The 18,653-nt window shown below is 39.1% G+C and overlaps 1 protein-coding gene across 1 annotated transcript in view; it reads left to right on the top strand.

Annotated features, from left to right (window-relative positions):
- CADPS (calcium dependent secretion activator) overlaps window positions 1–18,653 on the top strand; it is a 661,462-nt gene that overhangs the window by 585,252 nt on the left and 57,557 nt on the right. The window contains exons 20-21 of the mRNA XM_063941549.1: window positions 1,888–2,044; window positions 10,622–10,763. Of these exons, the coding sequence (XP_063797619.1) occupies window positions 1,888–2,044; window positions 10,622–10,763 (299 nt within the window). The remainder of the gene's footprint in view (window positions 1–1,887; window positions 2,045–10,621; window positions 10,764–18,653) is intronic.

Below are 18,653 nucleotides of genomic sequence, written 5' to 3'. Positions count from 1 at the left end.
GATGTCGTTGAAGAATATGGACAGCCTTCATGAAGGAGTAGTCAATGTTGGGGTCTCTTTTAATATGCAGTATTTACAGCTATTCCCACATATTACACAAGTAATTTGTCCATATCAGTACTGCAGCAGTGTCCCTGCACATTATTGTACAAGCAGTGCTCCCACTTGATTATTCCAGAAAAGCCACTCACATATCATTATACCAGCAATAACCCTCACAAGAATACACCAGCAGTGTACATATACATGACTATGCCACTTGTGCCCCCACAAATCCATGTTCCAGCAATACTGCTCTATTATAACAGCCCAGCCAGCAATGTATTAGACTATAAAATTATGGATAGATAGATAGATAGATAGATAGATAGATAGATAGATAGATAGATAGATAGGGGCATGGGACTCAGGGTCGACACCTATTAGGTCGACAGTGGCCAGGTTGACACTAGAAATAAGTCAACATGAAAAAAGATCGACATGAGTTTTTTAATGTTTTTTTGTGTAGTTTTCTCCGTTAAGTGACCGGGAACCCCAATTCGTGCACCGCATCCCCTAGCATCGCAAGGTTACCGTTCTCAAACGTAGTCCACATGGATCATAAAGTATGAAAAAGTCCCTAAAAAAAATGGGAAAAACTCATGTCAACCTTTTTTTGCATGTCTACATTGTTCATGTCGACATAATGGTGGTGTCGACCTATTTCTAGTGTCAACATATCAACTGTCGACCAATGGGTGTCGACCTAATGGGTGTCGACCCAGAGCCCGGATACCGATAGACAGATAGGAGATACATAGATAGATTTATATATATATATATATATATATATATATTATTTTTTTATTTTTTTTACAAGGTTAGTGATGACAGCCTGAGTGGTTGTTTATTTTTTAAAGTTTTATTTCAGTATCAATAGACAAAAATAGAATAGCTTACATTGCTATCAGTAAATTAAAAAAGGAAGAAAGCATCCAAAGAGGTATAAACATTGAAACATATATATATATATATATATATATATATATACTATTATATATTGAAACAGTATATATATATATATTATATTTTTTGTGCATATATAGTTATAATTAGACTAGAGCTATGGTACTAGTCTATATTTTTTTTATTTGGTCTTGGCAATGTTCAAAAAAGAATATATCAAAAGCACAGACCTGCTGGTTTTTAAGCATATTATAACCCACAAAACCTATTTAAAACTGTCTGAATACCCTGACAAGAGTATAAGAATAGACAAGTAGTGTCACTCATTCTGCATGCTCTTCTCAGTAAAGATGAAAAACACGCATGTGTCTGAAACACATTCACATCTCTGCTCTGTACGATGTGAATGGCACTTTGCTAAAAAAAATATATATATATATTTCTATATTTTAGTTCAATTCCCATGAGCATGAATTTGAGTTACTTCACCGAAGTTTATAATGTTTAAAGTTCCCATCTGCTTGGCTTATTTTAAAATGCCAAGCCACAATCTCATTTGCAAAATACATAATTTGCCTGATATAGATTATTGCTAATAGTGACTAATCTCCAAAAGAAAAATGAAAATGATTCAGTGAAGAAACTCAATCTGAACTCCCAAATTAGTACATTACAGAATGAATTAGATGAACCTTGAACTCTGAGCATGACCTCAGACGACCTGATTGACATTGTAAAAGGAACAGATTTCTTTTAATTGATTCCACTAATTTCCCGCACCACTGTAGTGTTTTAAATACACTGTTCTCTTTACAATGAGATTTTCTGTTACTCACGAAGTTCTTGCACTGTGAGAATCCTGGATAAAAAACAACTTTTCGTGCTTTTCACTGATTTTATTTAATTTTTTTTAAATCCCCCCTCCACCTACCAAATCTAAAGGCCTTTGCTTGGTGGTCAGACTTAATGGTAGAACACGCAGAAACATTCCTCTCACTGTTTGCGGTGGACATGGACGCAGCGTTGGAAGTGCAGCCGCCAGATACGTGGGACAGTTTTCCATTGTTTCAGCTGATAAATGATTTCCTCCGCAGTGACTGTATGTATCTTTTTTTTTTCTCATATGTTTTCCACTTGTGCTGCAATATAACTTGGTTTTCATACAGGATTGTAAATAGAATTTCAAATTGCATTGTGATGACCCATATTGCAAGTCTGTGTGTAATATGTCAGCCTGAGAAAAGGAGAAATGGGTAAGGATATTCTTTAAATGGTTAATGAAATAGGTAAGTCATTTTGAAGTGTACATTACAGTTTGTACATGGCATCAATCTTAATGTTGCTACAACCAGTATACCATTGCTTGCATGAATGTGTTACATTACTATGAAGTTGATGTATCAAGCAGTGAAAAGAGTGGAGAAGTGGACCAGTGGAGAAGTTGCCCCATAGTAACCAATCAATAGGGAGAAGCTCATTGGTTGCTTTTGGTAATTGGTCCACTTCACTTTTTTCACTCTTGATATATCAACACCTATATCCTCAATTCCACCTCCAGTGATGGTACCTTGCTGTTCCTCAGTCTCTCCTTTTTTGAGGGTATTGCTAGCTAAGGGGAGGAAACAGAAGTCAACGCACATGCGGGTCTGGTAGATATTGGTTTAGTTGTGAACAAACGGAGATTGTGAAAATAATGGGTGCCACGTCAACTTCTGAGGTAGACAAATTATGAAACCTTCATTTTGAACTATGTACACTCTCTAGATCTGACATACATCTTCTAAATCTCTCTGAACTTCAACCGACACTCACAATTTTCAGAACTCACATAGATCTAGTTCACCTGTACTTGAGTTCTACTTTTCCCTACAGCAGCACAGGATCCTCAAAGGCACTCATCTTTTATCTATTCCTTCTCTCACCCGACAACCTCTTTCCAGAAAGACCATCACCCACACTCTTTCACCCCCTCCTGTCATTAGCATATTAATTGAAGGGGGACCTTTACTTAATGGGTCATAAAGCTAAAGCACACTTGGTGAGCTATGCCCAGCTCTATACTCAGTATTGCATTGACTACACACTTTGAAGTTCCCCCACAACAGTAATACAAGCTGCATCAACCTTTCTCAGAAATCTCCCTCCACTGCAAATAAACAAGGCAAAGCAGTAATCACATTTTACCCTCATGAGATTGGAGTGTCCCCTGAAATATATATCTATCCCACAGTCCATCTGATGTCACAGTATGAAATCACAGACACAAAATAGTTTTTTTATTTTCTGGACCAGTTCACCTGCATCATAATGTAGACACACTCAAATAAGTTACTGTACGAAAGATGTCTTCCCAAAATGTTTTATTTAAAAAAAAAAGAAAACATTTAGAAACAGTGCAGGGGATTGCAAGTAATAAAAATTATATTTCTTCAATAATGCTTGTCCTACCACTCTCAGCTGAGGGTCAATACATCATTCTGCATGGTGATCCGTGATGTAACAATTCCACACCTCAGTTTCCTCCTTTGGATTTCACAGGGGCATATTTCCAAAGGGATAGCACTTTTCCTTAGGCCTCAGTACATCAGGGACTCTCAGGCTTGGCCATATTGGAGATTTCTCGCTTGATTCCTTCTCCAACCTTGAGCTATGGGAGTGCTGCATTCTATGCCAGTGGGTTTTACGCCAGGTGATGTTTTTTCCCGGGCTTCACTACAATCTTTGACTTCATTTATCTTTCCCTCTATATCCTTATTCTCATGTCAAGTCTTCTGCAGATCAACAGATTATGCTAGGTGTTGACTAATTGTAAACTCCCAGAATCCTTGACCTATGGCTTCAACTCAGTCTGCTTAGGACAGGCTGCTATATATTCTTCTACAGAATTATTTGTTTTTAAAGATAAGGGTGGTCATTCCGAGTTGATCGCGCATAGCAACTTTTTGCTACTCGTGCGATCAACTTGACACCGCCTATGGGGGAGTGTATTTTAGCATAGCAGGGCTGCGTTTGCTTGTGCAGCCCTGCTATGCTAAAAAAGTTTCCTGCAAAACAAGAACAAGACCAGGGTCAGACCTACTTACCCTGTGCGACGGATCCAGCGACGAAGGTCCCGGGATTGACGTCAGACATCCGCCCTCCAAACGCCTGGACACGCCTGCGTTTGGATCTCCACGCCCCAGAAAAGGATGAGTAGATGCCCCGGAACGCCTCCTCGCTGTCAGTCTTCTTGCGATTGCGCTAGCGATCACTTTCTTCTTTTTTCTAGCCACTGCCCAGCGACAGCCGTTGCCAGGCAACAACGCACGTGCGCATTGCGCCCGCTGTGAATTTGCAGTTCCGAGCCTTTCGCACCACAACGAAAAGCCGCTGCGTGCGAACAGGTCGGAATGACCCCCAAAGGCTGAAGTCCTTGATCTCTTTGGCAGATTGCTCTTTTACAGGTCCAGACTCATTAATGATTCCTTTTACAAAGGATGAAACAGTAATGCAGATGTTTTCACAGCACTTGTCGTACCTCCATAATTTCCTCATGGATGTGTCAGCGTCTTTTCCACTGAGATAGCAATCTGGCTGGCCGATAACGCTCCCCTTTGGAGTGTAGCAGCTCCAAGTGGGCTCACATAATTTGGCCAAAGCGGCTCTTCATCAGTCAGTATATGTCCGTCATAAATTTTCATGAACTGTCCATGATGCCCGCTTTCCACAGGGTAGACCACGTATCACCTTTGAGCACTCTAACCGGAAGGCAACTTTGTTTTGGGTATTGTTGTTCTCCAATGATCACAGTTGCTCACCCTCCCCAATATAGGCTGTGATATGGTCCAATGACACTCCACCATATTCCAGATTTAGCCTATTTGTGAGGCTCATTACCGTATTTGTAATAAACTAATAAAACCTTGTGTGTGTTTATTATATTAATGGGGCCATGTGAGATGCTCTTCTGTGCACATTTCCGGGAATTACGGTAAATACAGTTCACCAAATGTATTAAAAATGAGTGATATTTATTGCAATAATCATCCCGTGGAGACACATCGGACTTATTGAACGTACACTTATTTGATCTTAACACTTATTGCAATTACTTGATCTTCACATCTTCTGTAGCTACTGATCCTTATAAAATTAAATTAAAACATACTAAAACACCCATTTATATGAAACTATAGATTTAAACAAAGATAAAGCCAGAAAGTATGGTATATATAAAAATTAAAACTGTAAATTAAAATCTGCCTTTGTTTTTTATGTGTTATGTACTATGATGTCACATTATTTTATAGAGAAGTTTCTCACATCAGATTTAAATATCCTCTTCACTGGTTCAAGTGTTCAAATTGGGATCTCCATTGACTTCCATTGTTAAATCCCTGCTGTCTCGCTTCAAACAAGGCCATAGAGCAAAACACTTATGCATGTTCATACCACTCATGAATAATTCATAGAAAATCACAGGACACAGAGATTATTGTCAGCACCAAGTCACCAGAGATAGTCTTTTAATGCAGACTAGAATCCTTTGCATTTCCATGTATCTATTGCATTTAAAATGGGGAAAATACCATGAATAAAAGTAGTGTTTATTTTACTTTATTATATTGTAGAAACAATTGGACATAATTCGTTTGGCACAAAGAAGAAAAAATTACCTTTGTTTTTACACTTGTTCACATGTATAGGTGTAACATACTTTTATTGGCCTATATGAAATAATATTACAGTGGGGGGGGGGGATTCAATGAGCCACAGTAAAATTTTCTGCAAAAAAAAAACAACAGTCTTTTTTGTGATTTTATTCCCCAAAAGGTTTTTGTCCAGCAATTCAATTAATATCCTTTATTTTTTATTTTTTTTAAAAATTTCAAAAACATTTACCAGTTTCTGTGCGAAAAACATAGGATCCAGATAAGTTCCCAGGACCATGTGTTTTCGTGATTGCGGCCGCAAATAAAAAGGGCAATTATCGCAGATTTTGTTTCTTATGCGTCCAGGCAGGTGAAACAAAATCCCTGATAATACTGGCTATTGGCATCAATAGAATTACCATCCGGGGATCAATTAGAAGCTAATTGGATTCTACCCTTTGCGACTGATGCAGAGATAGGAGCAAAGCTGAAAAGGAGACCATTTGCACCCTTGCAAAGCCATGCTACACTGCAGCGGGGGAGGGGCATATTTTAAGTGAGAAATAGATTTAGAGTTGGGAAGGTGTGTGTATCCAGTGGCGTATCTATAATGAGTGCACACCTTCCCCTGGGTCCACACTGCACACCCTGCACCCATATATTATACTCACTTCTACGGGGTCAAGTCGGCACTGCAGAAGTCTACGGGAAAATGGCACGGCAGACATTTTGTACAGTGGTGCGCTCAGGGAAGGGACGGTGATTGCACCTGGATGCCCTACTCTCTTAAACTAACCCTGGGTGTATCCTGGCTTAATACTACATTTCTTTGTAAAAAATAATGCTGCCCGGTATTTTTGTAATGCATGCAAAATGAGTTAATAGTTCTCCTTCATGCAAAAACAATTAATGCATTTACATCCGTCACATTGCAGTGTGGATTGTCCAGTGTCTATAACACAAATGTAACTGATCCTTTGGTTACTTTTGTTTTCTAAACTCTACTAACTGCCAGTTAAAATCTGATCATTTGCTGTGGGATAAAACAACTTATTTACACTCTTCCTGATGCACCAGGTTTCATATAAATATGCTTTATATTTTACGAAAGAATATATATTTTAAATGCACAAAAGCCATGTAATATGAATACATAGTTGGGATACCTATGAGTTAGAAGTAGTTTAGGTATAACGTAGGAATAATTTCAATGCATTTCGTATAGTCAAACACAAACGTTTGGAAATGCAGGTACATTTCAAAGTTTTCAATCCCTTTTAAACTGCACAATAAAAATAAAAGAATAATATATTGTAAACTGTCCAATTATGTGTGTGCAGTGGCCTCTAACAGCGACCTAAAATAATTGGATTTGAAACACAGGATCCTCCTTTCTCCTAAGCAACTCCATCTGCTAGACTGCTAGGAACGGGTAGTATTTGCTGCACTAAGAAATCAGCCATCTGCTAATCTAAAGATAATTTGCTGCCTTTTGCCTGCTGTCTTGAAAGTATCAGAAGCCAATTTTCAAAACCATTGCTTTTTTTCCCGAAATATGTCTAATTTAAATGATTTGTTAAATTATGCCTTGCATTACATACTGAAAAATAGAATTGGTTTACTGCAACAAAACACATCTGTGACTTTTTAGGATTTTTTTTCTTTCCTGCTGATTTACTTAACATTTCACACTTGTATGTTGATTATGTAAATGGATTTTCCAAAATAAAGTAAAAATTATTTGCTTGATAACAGGATGTTATTGTCACACAATGATACTTCCTCAGGCTGAATTCTACCATAAGTGTCATTTATGAGCCTTAAAAAATGTGGAAGTTTGGGTGATATTTTTAGTGCAAAGTCACTTATTTTTCTACTGCACCCAATACATCTATCTACTGCTGCCTATGTACATAAGCTGTAACGGGATCGTTCCTGCAATGAGGCAAAGTGAGAACCTCATCTGAACTATTCTGCGATGGCTCTCGCCTCGCTCCAACCATGCAGGCTTCTTATGTCCTGTTCCCTGATGATTTGGGGGCAGACTTATCAAATCTTGGACAAAAATGAAGTGGAACGAGATAAAGAACCAACCAATCAGCTTCTGTATTTTTTCTAGCACAGCCTGTAAAATGACAGAAGCTGATTGTTACTTTTTATCTCTCGATGTAATGTCTCTCCAAGATTTGATAAATCTCCCCTCTGGTGTGAAAAATCAGTTGACGTTGTGAATATAAACGTGTTGAGTGTCGACATTCTGTACCAAATGTATGAAGGGCTTTTTCGGATCTCCGCTTCGTCGCCTGCAGTCTTCGACTTCGCCGTTGGTTTGCATGCGGTACGGGTCCCTAATCTCTGTTTTTCTTCCGGCTGCCATTTTTTTGTGATGTTTTCAGTAAAGTAAATTGTATCATGTGACACCATAGCATCCCTAGTGGTCTTCTGTGGGCTCGTTTAGTGTGTTTGAAGCTGGTTTACAGAAGTCGCGCATGTGCACTACTACAGGCGCGGAGGACCGTGGGAAGGAGGTGTCGTGCGCATGCGCAGACTCGCACCGACGCACGCTAGGACACAGGAGCAAATTTTACCGCCGGCCCAACATAGGGCAGCGGTAAGAGACCTCGCCAGGGGGACATACATTCAGGTGAAATGCGTGAGCTTATCACCGGTAAAAAACAGCGATATGCCCCAACACCCATAATGCACCAAAAAGAAAAAATTATACATCTACCCCTGAGTGAGGTAGAAGTAGTAATACACAGAGAAGAAGTATTCTCCCTCTCCTGCCTTCACCATTAACCGTGCCAGTAACCTATACACTGATTGATTGAAGGAGAATAGGTTACTTGTGTTATTCAGTCAGTTATAGCACAGTGAAAGCAAGTGATTAGAGTTTCCAAGAGGATGTGGGCAGCAGCTGTGATGGTATAATGGAGCTAAATGCCTCAGTGCCTTTTGGAAATGTTTGGTAGATTACAGATGCTGACAAAAGTAAAAATGGTGAATCTCTGATCCAGTGAGTCCCTCCCAAGATCCCTTCTATCTCATTATGATCTGTCTCTCCTTCAGTGGTCAGTTAGTAATTATGTGGTGTTGCTAACTCTCCTCACCCAAAGAGTAGTGGAATGCTGGATGGGTGGAGAGTTTAGGGAGACCTACTGTAGGTCCGACAAGAGGACTCTTGGTCTCAGTTAGGACTCCCCAGGATACACAGCCTAAGCTAAAGTTAGTGCTATACGTGTAGCATAATGGAGGTGTGACTGTTATGTCCCTAAGGAAGGCTCAGGTAATTTATCCTTACATCTTGGCCCCTTTATGGGTACTTTTTTAATTGCCTTGTTGCCCCACATGTACATTGTTTTTTAATTTTCATTTGACTTGGTAAGCTTAGCAAAAAGTTACTTTTCTTTTTGGAGACTTTCTTCTTTAATCTACATTATTATCACATTCTTTTGATTTGTTTTGTATGATGAAAGGACAAAAAACTGTCAACGTACATCAAAGACCCGTCTTTTAACCGATGCCACCTCTGGGCGGTGGTCTACTTTGCATTGTAAATCCATCAGAGCCTCATGTATGGAGTTAACTAGTCCATTTAAACTCACATAAATGCAAAAGCACTATTTTGAATTTAACAAGACATGTGTTCTTCACATTTCCATGACGTCATCCTTTGTGGCATTTTAATGTAAAGAAGTGATAAAAAAAAATATCAGTCTCCATGTATACAACAGACTATAAGCGAGGGTTGCTAATATGAAAGGGTGTAAGGTACCCTTTAAAAGGTGTGCAGTAAATGCAGCTCCGCTTTGCACTCTGTTGAACTGATTTTGTACATGGCATCTCTCAGTAGGTCTCTAAGACACTTGCTTAATTTATCTGCTGTTCTCTATATCACTAATAAACTTAGTTGGATTTTAGCACCACACCTATGCTGATGATACAGACATTCATCTTTAAATCTTTCCACATTTGTGCTAGCCCCCATTAATGAATGTCTTTCTGTCCTTTCATCTTGTATGTCATTTGAGATATTAATTTTTCCACCAGCCACCTCCTTTCATACCTCAATATCTTTTGACAACATGGCAGTTGCAATTCTTTAGTTGTCTTACCTGAACCTGACCCCAACAATCTCTTATCTGTGAGTGCCTACACTGGGTACCGGTATTATACTATTTGAAACCAATATTAGATACATGTACTAATATACAATACCATTAACAAAACTGCACCAACATAATTTACTTCACTGTTGTCAAAATCAATTTCCCAGCCGAATTCCTCCTTTCGGACCAAGGTCTGCAACTCTTCCACTTTTTTCGAGTAAAACTCTCCCTTATACAACAAGACTTCTCTAGCCTCTAAACTTTCTATCGCTCATCACACACTTCTCTAGGCAAGCTTCTTAAATTCTTGAGTCACTTTCTCAGTCTCTCAGGCAATTTTACCAGATTTCTAACCAATTGTAGAGTTCACACAAAACTTACATGTATTCCCTTTCTATGTTCAGACAACCTAAGGACCCTGAAATCCACATTGGTCTGTGACTGGATTGTGTGGACCCACTAAGCACTTTTTCCCATTGCAGTCTGCTTGGATCGATAAGCAATATGTGGCATTTAACCTCAGATATTACATTCCTATTTCCTATAAACCAGTGGTTCTCAAACTCTGTCCTCAAGACCCCACACAGTTCACGGTTTCCAGGTCACCCGGAAGGTGCACTGTTTATCACCAACTGTCACATTATAAAAAAGCACAGGGTATCTGGAAAACATGAACCATGTGGGGTCCCAAGGACTGAGTTTGAGAACCTGTGCTATAGATTGTAGGCTTGCAGGCAGGGCCCTCTTAGTTTTCTCTCTGTTTAATAATACTCAGGCTTGTTTCATTATGGCACTATATAAATTATTATTACTATTATTATTATTATTAATAAGTAAATTATATTCCTGTGGAAGAGCAGTGCCCATATTGTGTGTTTATTTGTTAATAGAATGTGCTACCCAATTAACAACATTTTGATATGCTTATGATTCTAGATAATTTATGCAATGGAAAATTCCACAAACATCTCCAAGACCTGTTTGCTCCACTTGTTGTCAGATATGTCGACCTCATGGAGTCTTCAATTGCACAATCAATTCACAGGGGCTTTGAGCGTGAATCATGGGAGCCAGTAAAGTAAGGAACCCTTTGATACAATCGGAGTTTGTAACAGATGGATGGAAGTATTTATTATAGATTCCATTCCTAAACTGTCTACAATGGAAAAACGATGTACAGGGGCATTATATTTAAGAAGTTTATATAGTGGCAGCTCCAGAGGTGGGGCTGCAGTGCAGTCCAAAGTTCAAATAGGGGAGCCACACCAACTGCCAGTGAGCCCCTGCCGGCAATGGTTGGCAGTGTTTGGAGTGGCAGTTGGTGTGGTTCCTCTATTTGAATTTTGAACCACCTCTATATATATATACATATATATAATGTTTTACAATTGCAAACAAATAATAATTCATGATAATAAATAATTACCTGTGTAACTTGTGCCCCGTAATAGGTCTCATCTTCTTGATTATTATTATTATATTATATTGATGTAGTTTCATAAATGTGGATAATTTAAAAAAATTATTTTAATTAAAAGTATAATTATGATTAGGAACGTTGATGTTTTCAAGGTGAAGTTTGGACCTGGATCTGTTGACTGTTATTTAATGTTTTTACATTTTATTCTCTAACCTGTTAACTTGCACCCTTGTTTTTGTCAGAGCTTGCATGTTTATGTCATGTAATATATACATAGGGTACATCTATACTGCTGCATTCTGCCATTTTATTAGCAATACATTTTTAACGAATACTATAACCACTAAGGTATATCTTATCCTGTCCCATCCCACTAGCAAAACACTAGAGTATGACACCCTTGGACAATGTCTGCTGTACCCATTATATTGAATCCAAAATTTAGATATTTTAGTATCTGCTGCGGTTTCCCTTTGGTAAATACGCCTGATACTCAAAAAGTGTTTTCAGCGGATTTACCACATTTTGGGGTTTATAGGCTTCTTGGGCTCAATAAATTTTTACGCGTGTAGAAGGGAAGCAACAGTTTCAAATATATTATAATTTTTGACAGAGAAATGATAGCATTTTGTGGTAATATTTAAATATTGTTTTACATCAGATTGCATGTAGGATTACTGGAAAGAAGTCTCTATAGCATTGCACTTGCTTAAATATGTTAGATTTCCTTAACATTAAACGTTTTTTAACCTTGGAGGATTACGTAAAGGATAATAGTACCCACAAACTGAAAATTGAGTTTTGCATGGTACTTAGTACAATACAATAAGATAAAGAGAGCGCAGATAATAAAAATGGATACACATTTATTTTCATATAAATATTTAAAAAAATTAAGAATATCTCATAATGACCAAAATAAAAAATATGTGTTAGTTGTGAGAGTGATATTGATGCAGTCCCACTAGTTTGCAGGGATATATTCATTAAGCAAAATTCCGTTCCAGCTGGCCAGCTTATAGTAAAAATTACAGTTAAGAGTTCCGTAAGTCAATTATAATGGCTCAGCAGAAAGAGTCCTGCGCTGTGCTACTACCTCACACCAAAGTTGTTCTCACCGCTCGCTGGTATAGGGCTTCCCGTTGTGCTGGAGCTCACCATGTGTGATAACTGTTGGTATCCAGTAATTGCAGGCACACTTTCATTCGTATCAGGTCCCCAGCGTTAGAGGGAAGTCTGTGGTGTAGGTGCAGAGCTATGTGTTGTCCGTGAGCCAAACAGTTGATCCGGTATTAGAAACTTCTGCTGTGATAAAAAGTCAGTAGCCTTGCAATACTAGCGTCCTGCAATCACTCCAAGAATCCTTAACGCGTTTCTCCGCTATTATAAAAGAGCGGTTCCATCAGAAGGTAGATTCAAATGTCCAGCATGTCAGATATTTATACTACAGTCCTCCAATAAGATCAGAGTATCAATTAAGCAACAGATGAAAAGTATCAATTACTTGTATTCATTCACTAAGCCAAATGTTACTTAGTAATTTCAATCTAGAATCACATATATACAATTGCTGATACTTGGTTGATTAGAAACATAGTGATCATAAGTTTCATATAATGTTACTTAACTGAGGTCCAGCACTCAATCCATATTGGGGGCATCATCTGCTCTGCTGCTCCATTATATTTCCAATAATCCACATACTCCCTGTCTGAGAAAAGACCTGGCTGGCAAAGACAAAGGGCCTAATTCAGACTTGATCGTAGATGTGCGAGAAAATGAACATCTACGATCAATTTATTTGACATGCGGCGGGACGATCAGCACAGGGCAAGTCCACCCCGCATGCTGGATCCAGACCCCACCCCACAGACATGTGAGAGCATCACACGGCGGCAATGCTTTTGTATGTTTAGATTAGCCCTTTGCCTGCGCAGCCTAGTGGCAAAGGCAGACAACTACCTGCCATGTTAAGGGTCGCAGAGGCTGCGTGTGACATCCCACGGCCGCCCCACAAACAGTCTAGACACGCCTGCATTGCCCGGACCGCGCCTCTAAAACAGAGCATCGATGCCCACAAAACGCAGCGTCAACCCACCCACCCACCTCCAGGTCTTTAGGACCTTGCAAATGCACATAATGGCATACGCGCATGCACAGATGTGCAGAAATTTCTACAAAGCGATTTTTGCGCATCAGAGTCTGAATCGGCCCCAAAGAGAGTTTAGCAATGTTTGCCACACTCACCTCGCTCCTACTGAGTGACATTTCCAACTAGAGCATGGTAGAGTGTGTCAAGCGGTGGTGGACACTCAATAAATGACTGAGAACCCACCACAGAAACCTACTGCTGGAGCCCAGGTCAGTACTCTTCTGGAACCTGTCTTTGATAGCCTCCAGCAAAGCATAACATACAAATATAACACTTTAAATGTCCAATAGAAATGTAATCAAAAGACATCTTTTTTTTTTTTAGTTCATTTGTTTAGAAAACATTTCTGAGGAATCAAACAGAAATGAAATCCAATTGTTGTCTTGCTTCCTTTTATACATTTTTGGAGTGCATAAAGCATATTTATTTCAGCATTTCTTAAGCCACCAAACAATGATGAGACATATGGGCCTTATTCATGAGCGTATGTGTATCTTAATGACAAGTGCGCTTTTTCATTCTGACAAAGGAACCACACTCTTAAAAAAAATTGGAAACAGAGGAAATGTTTGTGTGTTTTGGCTTGTGTTCTGTAGAACTGACAAAAGCTTTGGGACCTGCTTGGCAAAAATGCCAGGATTTATTAGTGGCGGGTAATGGTGTAAGGCAGAATAGACATATTTTTATCAGTTACACCAAATTGTTGACTGCTTACTAACTAAAGTCCACTTTAAAGAATGTAGATCTATGGGGGGAATTCAGACCTGATCGCTCCTCTGCCAATTTACAGAGGTTTGCGATCAGATAGCCATCACCCAAACAGAGTGAATACCCGCCCCGTGCAAGTCTGTGTGTGCCTTGCGAAAATCTCTGCGTACGCATGCAATCCGTTCCCAACTCACTCACCATCAAATGATTTTTCCAGTCTGTGCGTAGCCCAGGACTTACTCCTACAGTGCGACAGAATCAGGCTCATCAGGGCCGAAGCTGATGTCACGCACCCGCCCTGAAAACGCTTGGGCACGCCTGCGTTTTCCCTGACACTCCCAGAAGATTCTCAGTTACCACCCCCAAATGCTGGCTTCCTGTCAATCTACTTACGTACACCTAGCCATCAAAAAAGACGCTGGATTTTTTTGCAGTTTGGCCTCGTGCGTGCGCACTACGATCTGTACACACTTGATTGATAATCGTCCGCCTTGCGAATTCGCACAACAACGATCAGGTCTGAATCAGGCCCTATAATACAAGTTCATTTTTAAGAATATTTAGCAAAAATGTTTTTCAGGAGTTTGTCACTGCTGAAAATATGAGATAGCCTTTGTGCCACATCGAAAATGACATGTGATTAGATTTGATCCAGTGACCACTTCTTGTCAGTGTGTGCAAGTCATCAGCTTTCCAAATTATTTGAACTTCAAAGGATCCCAGTCATTTCATCTAATCACCAAATCGCAAGATCTGGCCAGGATTTGGCCAGTTTGGCCACACACACATATGGTAAAATTAAACAAAGATCTGGAAGATTGTCCTTTAAGACCAAATGTATGTATTTGTCTTTGTAAGGGTAGTTTTCTGACTTTACTTGTTTGTGGATTGTTGTGGGTGATCAAATTTTAATTTCCTTATTTATATATACTCAGTCCTCAAGGCATCCAAACAGTCCAGGTTTAAAGATATCCATTACTCAGCACAAATGGTTAAATCAAATTGACTGAGGTACTGATTAAAGGGCCTATTTGCTAAACCTTGAATGGAGATAAAGTAGACGGAAGTAAATGACCAGCCAATCAGCTTCTAACTGCCATGTCACAGACTGGGTTTGAAAAATGACAGGAGCCGATTGGTTGGTACTTTATCTCGGTCCACTTTATCTCCATCCAAAGCTTAGTAAATAGGCCCCTAAGTCACCTGTGATCAAGCATAGGTATACTTAAATCTGGACCATTAGGGTGCCCTGGGGCCCGAGTTTGGGAACCTCTGATATATACAAAATTAGGCAAGTCTAAAATATCTAAACTCTGCTGTTCATGGCATGAATTAGAAATACTAAGGGGGAGATTCAAATGTTTGAAAAGTCAGTTGGGAGGACAGGAAAAAACAGACACCCAACCGACTTTTCAAACATTTGAATTCCACCCTAATAGTCTAGTTGGATTTTGGTGGCATTCTTGGCCTGTTGGTTGATGTTCAAGAGTTAAGCATGTGAGATGTGGGAATTCTATACACAGAGTAACAGCAGCTGACTGTCTTATCAAACGGTAGCTGATTAGGTAACAGTAATGTAAATTCAAACAATTTATCAGAATATGAATTCACCAATGACGGAACCTAGAGAAGCCTATGCAAGGCTTTAAGACATTGGAGGACACATACATAAATCATGTTAGAGTGACCCCATATCGTTTTCTAAGATAAGAAGAACAGTGTGCAGTTGTATCCCATACATACTAAGAATGTAGTGTTGTCAAGTGTGCAAAACATGAAAAAAAGTAACTATGTTTGGTCTTGAATGGTTTAGTGTTTAGGCTGTAGAGTTAATGTATGGGTTATGTTCAACTTGGGCTAATATGAGGGCTATGAAATAATAAGCATTGCAGCTGTTTTAAGTTCTACTACTTTACAACTCTAGTCGATTATATTACAAGTGAAAGTTTCATAATTGGGCCTTTTTTCTTGGTGTCATGGAAAGTACTCTATTTTGCTCCTTATACAGTCAATTTTGCACAATTTTACTAGTGTGCAATCAATGGCTGTCCAAAATAATTGAACTTCATAGGATCCCTGTCATTAAACTACACTACTCCCAGGTCTAAAGCTAAAAGTAACTTCAAAACTAAATGGATTTACTTACAAATGTACATAGAATTAAGCATTGAGCAATGGCTTCTTAAATATTTCTCAGTAGCAATAGTAATTTTGTCCAGGTCCAAACAGAAGGCTAGCAGTGAGATGTACCTTATGTGCTGTTACATTTGTAATGTTTTGATTGTAAGAAAATCTTATAACATAGCTTCCACCATAAGACACGTCAGAGACCCCCACCCTTTAGGAGTCCCCTAATCGGAAGCCTTGACGATTGAAGGCTCACCATGCTGAAACACAGAGGAAGAGGAGGAGGCTATTTCTTGAGTTCAATCAATATATTATTTGTGCCTACGTGATGTAGCTAGTTTCTAGTAAATGGATAGACTTCATTCTTGTGAAACTTGGTTCACCCCATAAATTGGGGGATCCGGTCTGAAGATCGACAGTGTCTAGGTTGACAATGTTTAGGTCGACCACTAAAGGTCGACAGGGTCAGGAGGTCGACATGTTCTAGATCGACAGGTCAAAAGGTCGATATGAGGTTTTTATAAAAAAAATATTTTTTAAACTTTTTAATACTTAACGATCCACGTGGACTACGATTGGAACAGTAATCTGTAAACCTTGCCCAAAGCATGGCGAGCGAAACGAACCATGCGAGGGGACACGGTGCACTAATTGGGGTTCCGGTCACTCTACAAAGAAAACGTCACAAAAAAAAACTCATGTCGATCATTTGACCTGTCGACCTAGAACATGTCGACCTTCTGGCCCTGTCGACCTTCTGACCCTGTCGACCTAGCGACTGTCGACCTATAGTGGTCGACCTAAACATCGTCGACCTAGACACTATCGATCTAATGATCCACACCCATAAATTGGCTGCATTCATTGTATGTAGGTGATGAGTATATTCTAAACAATGTATATTCAAATGAATAGCTTACTGTACGTTCTATTAGAATCATACTGTACAATGGAAAATTATCAAGTTTTTTAAAGCTGTGGAGTTTTACATTTGTATATTAATTAATGTTAATGTATCTTTGGAAAGAGTGTAATTTGATTCTTTAAGATGAAAGGCTAAGCAATAATCACTTTGACAGGAAATATTGCGTAGTCCAATGTGAAAAACAAATTTGTATGTCTAAATTCCGTAAAAGTCTAAGGGTAGATTTATCAAAGGTTGAAGAGAGATAAAGTGGACAAAGATTGAGGGGGATATGTACTAAGCCTTATAGAGAGCGATAGAGTGAAGAGAGATAAGTACCTGCCAATCAGCTTCTAACTGCCATGTTACAGGCTGTTTTTGAAAAATAACAGGAGCTGTCTCCAAGCTTTTATAAATATCCCCGTTAAAGAGGAATTTCTCACTTTATAGTGAAGAACAATATTGTAATTGTCATTTTTTTGGGCTCCAGCATTGTTCCCACTTAGAGTATGAGTCTTCACTCTCCTGCTCTTCCTCCACCAGCTAACCCTGGTCTATTACTTATACAGTACCTCTTTGTGTGGAGCCAGTCACTGCTTTTCTCAATCAGTGACTGCATGAGGAAGCTCACAGTGACACACAGACCAATCACTGTGATATTCCACAAACTATCTTTATGACAGTGGTAGCACACCATTGTGATAGGAGACGCTGTAACAGCTGGCAGTGAGAGGAAGGGATGGCATGCCAGGAGACAAGGTGAGACCTTTGTCTCTACCGCTTCTAGGTGTATGCTACATAAAACCTGATTCTTGCCCACCTGATTATAGGAATGTTCTTTTTTCCACCTACTTTGTATCTAGCGTATACAGAAATCTTATTATACTATCTTCACTGTCAAGTGATGCCTTAGAGGTTCCAGGCACTTTGCAAAACATACAAACCAGCACACCTTTGTAGGATATGCTATGCAATTACTTTTACATGGCTGCCATTTGAATTAATTCTTTACCCTCTGAGTAAAGGCATTTGTCCAGTTAGAATCCCACCACTCCATGAACATGTGTAGGATTAAGTGATATAGAGACAACCTCAGATTCACTTGTTTCATGCCATCAATCATCAGTGGATAAAGCTTTGACTCAAAGGACATCAAAGTAAATGTCAGCTCTCGTATCTTAGGGACACTATTGAGGTCTTTTAAAGTCTCCATAATTTTGTACACTTTTTCATAGAAGTTGGTAGGGTCCAATAATACAATTCTAGTTAGGAGAAGGAACACCCTTCTAAAGAGGACCAATCACCTACATACAATAGAACCAACTCAAGCTGTCCAACTATCTTCAAACTAGTGATATCACTAGGAGAAACTAGGAAATAGTGATATCACTAGGAGAAACTAGGAACTAGTGACATCACTAGGAGAAACTAGGAACTAGTGACATCACTAGGAGAAACTAGGAACTAGTAACATCACTAGGAGAAGCTAGAAACTAGTGGCATCACTAGGAGAAACTGACTTAGTGACATCACTAGAATAAACTTGGAACTAGTGACATCACTAAGAATCTAGGAACTAGTGACATCACTAAGAAACTAGGAACTAGTGACATCACTAAGAAACTAGGAACTAGTGAAATCACCAAAGGATAAGAGA

This window comes from Pseudophryne corroboree, chromosome 9, assembly GCF_028390025.1.
Source record: "Pseudophryne corroboree isolate aPseCor3 chromosome 9, aPseCor3.hap2, whole genome shotgun sequence".
NCBI lineage: Eukaryota > Metazoa > Chordata > Amphibia > Anura > Myobatrachidae > Pseudophryne > Pseudophryne corroboree.
This window is presented reverse-complemented; position numbering and strand designations above follow the sequence as displayed.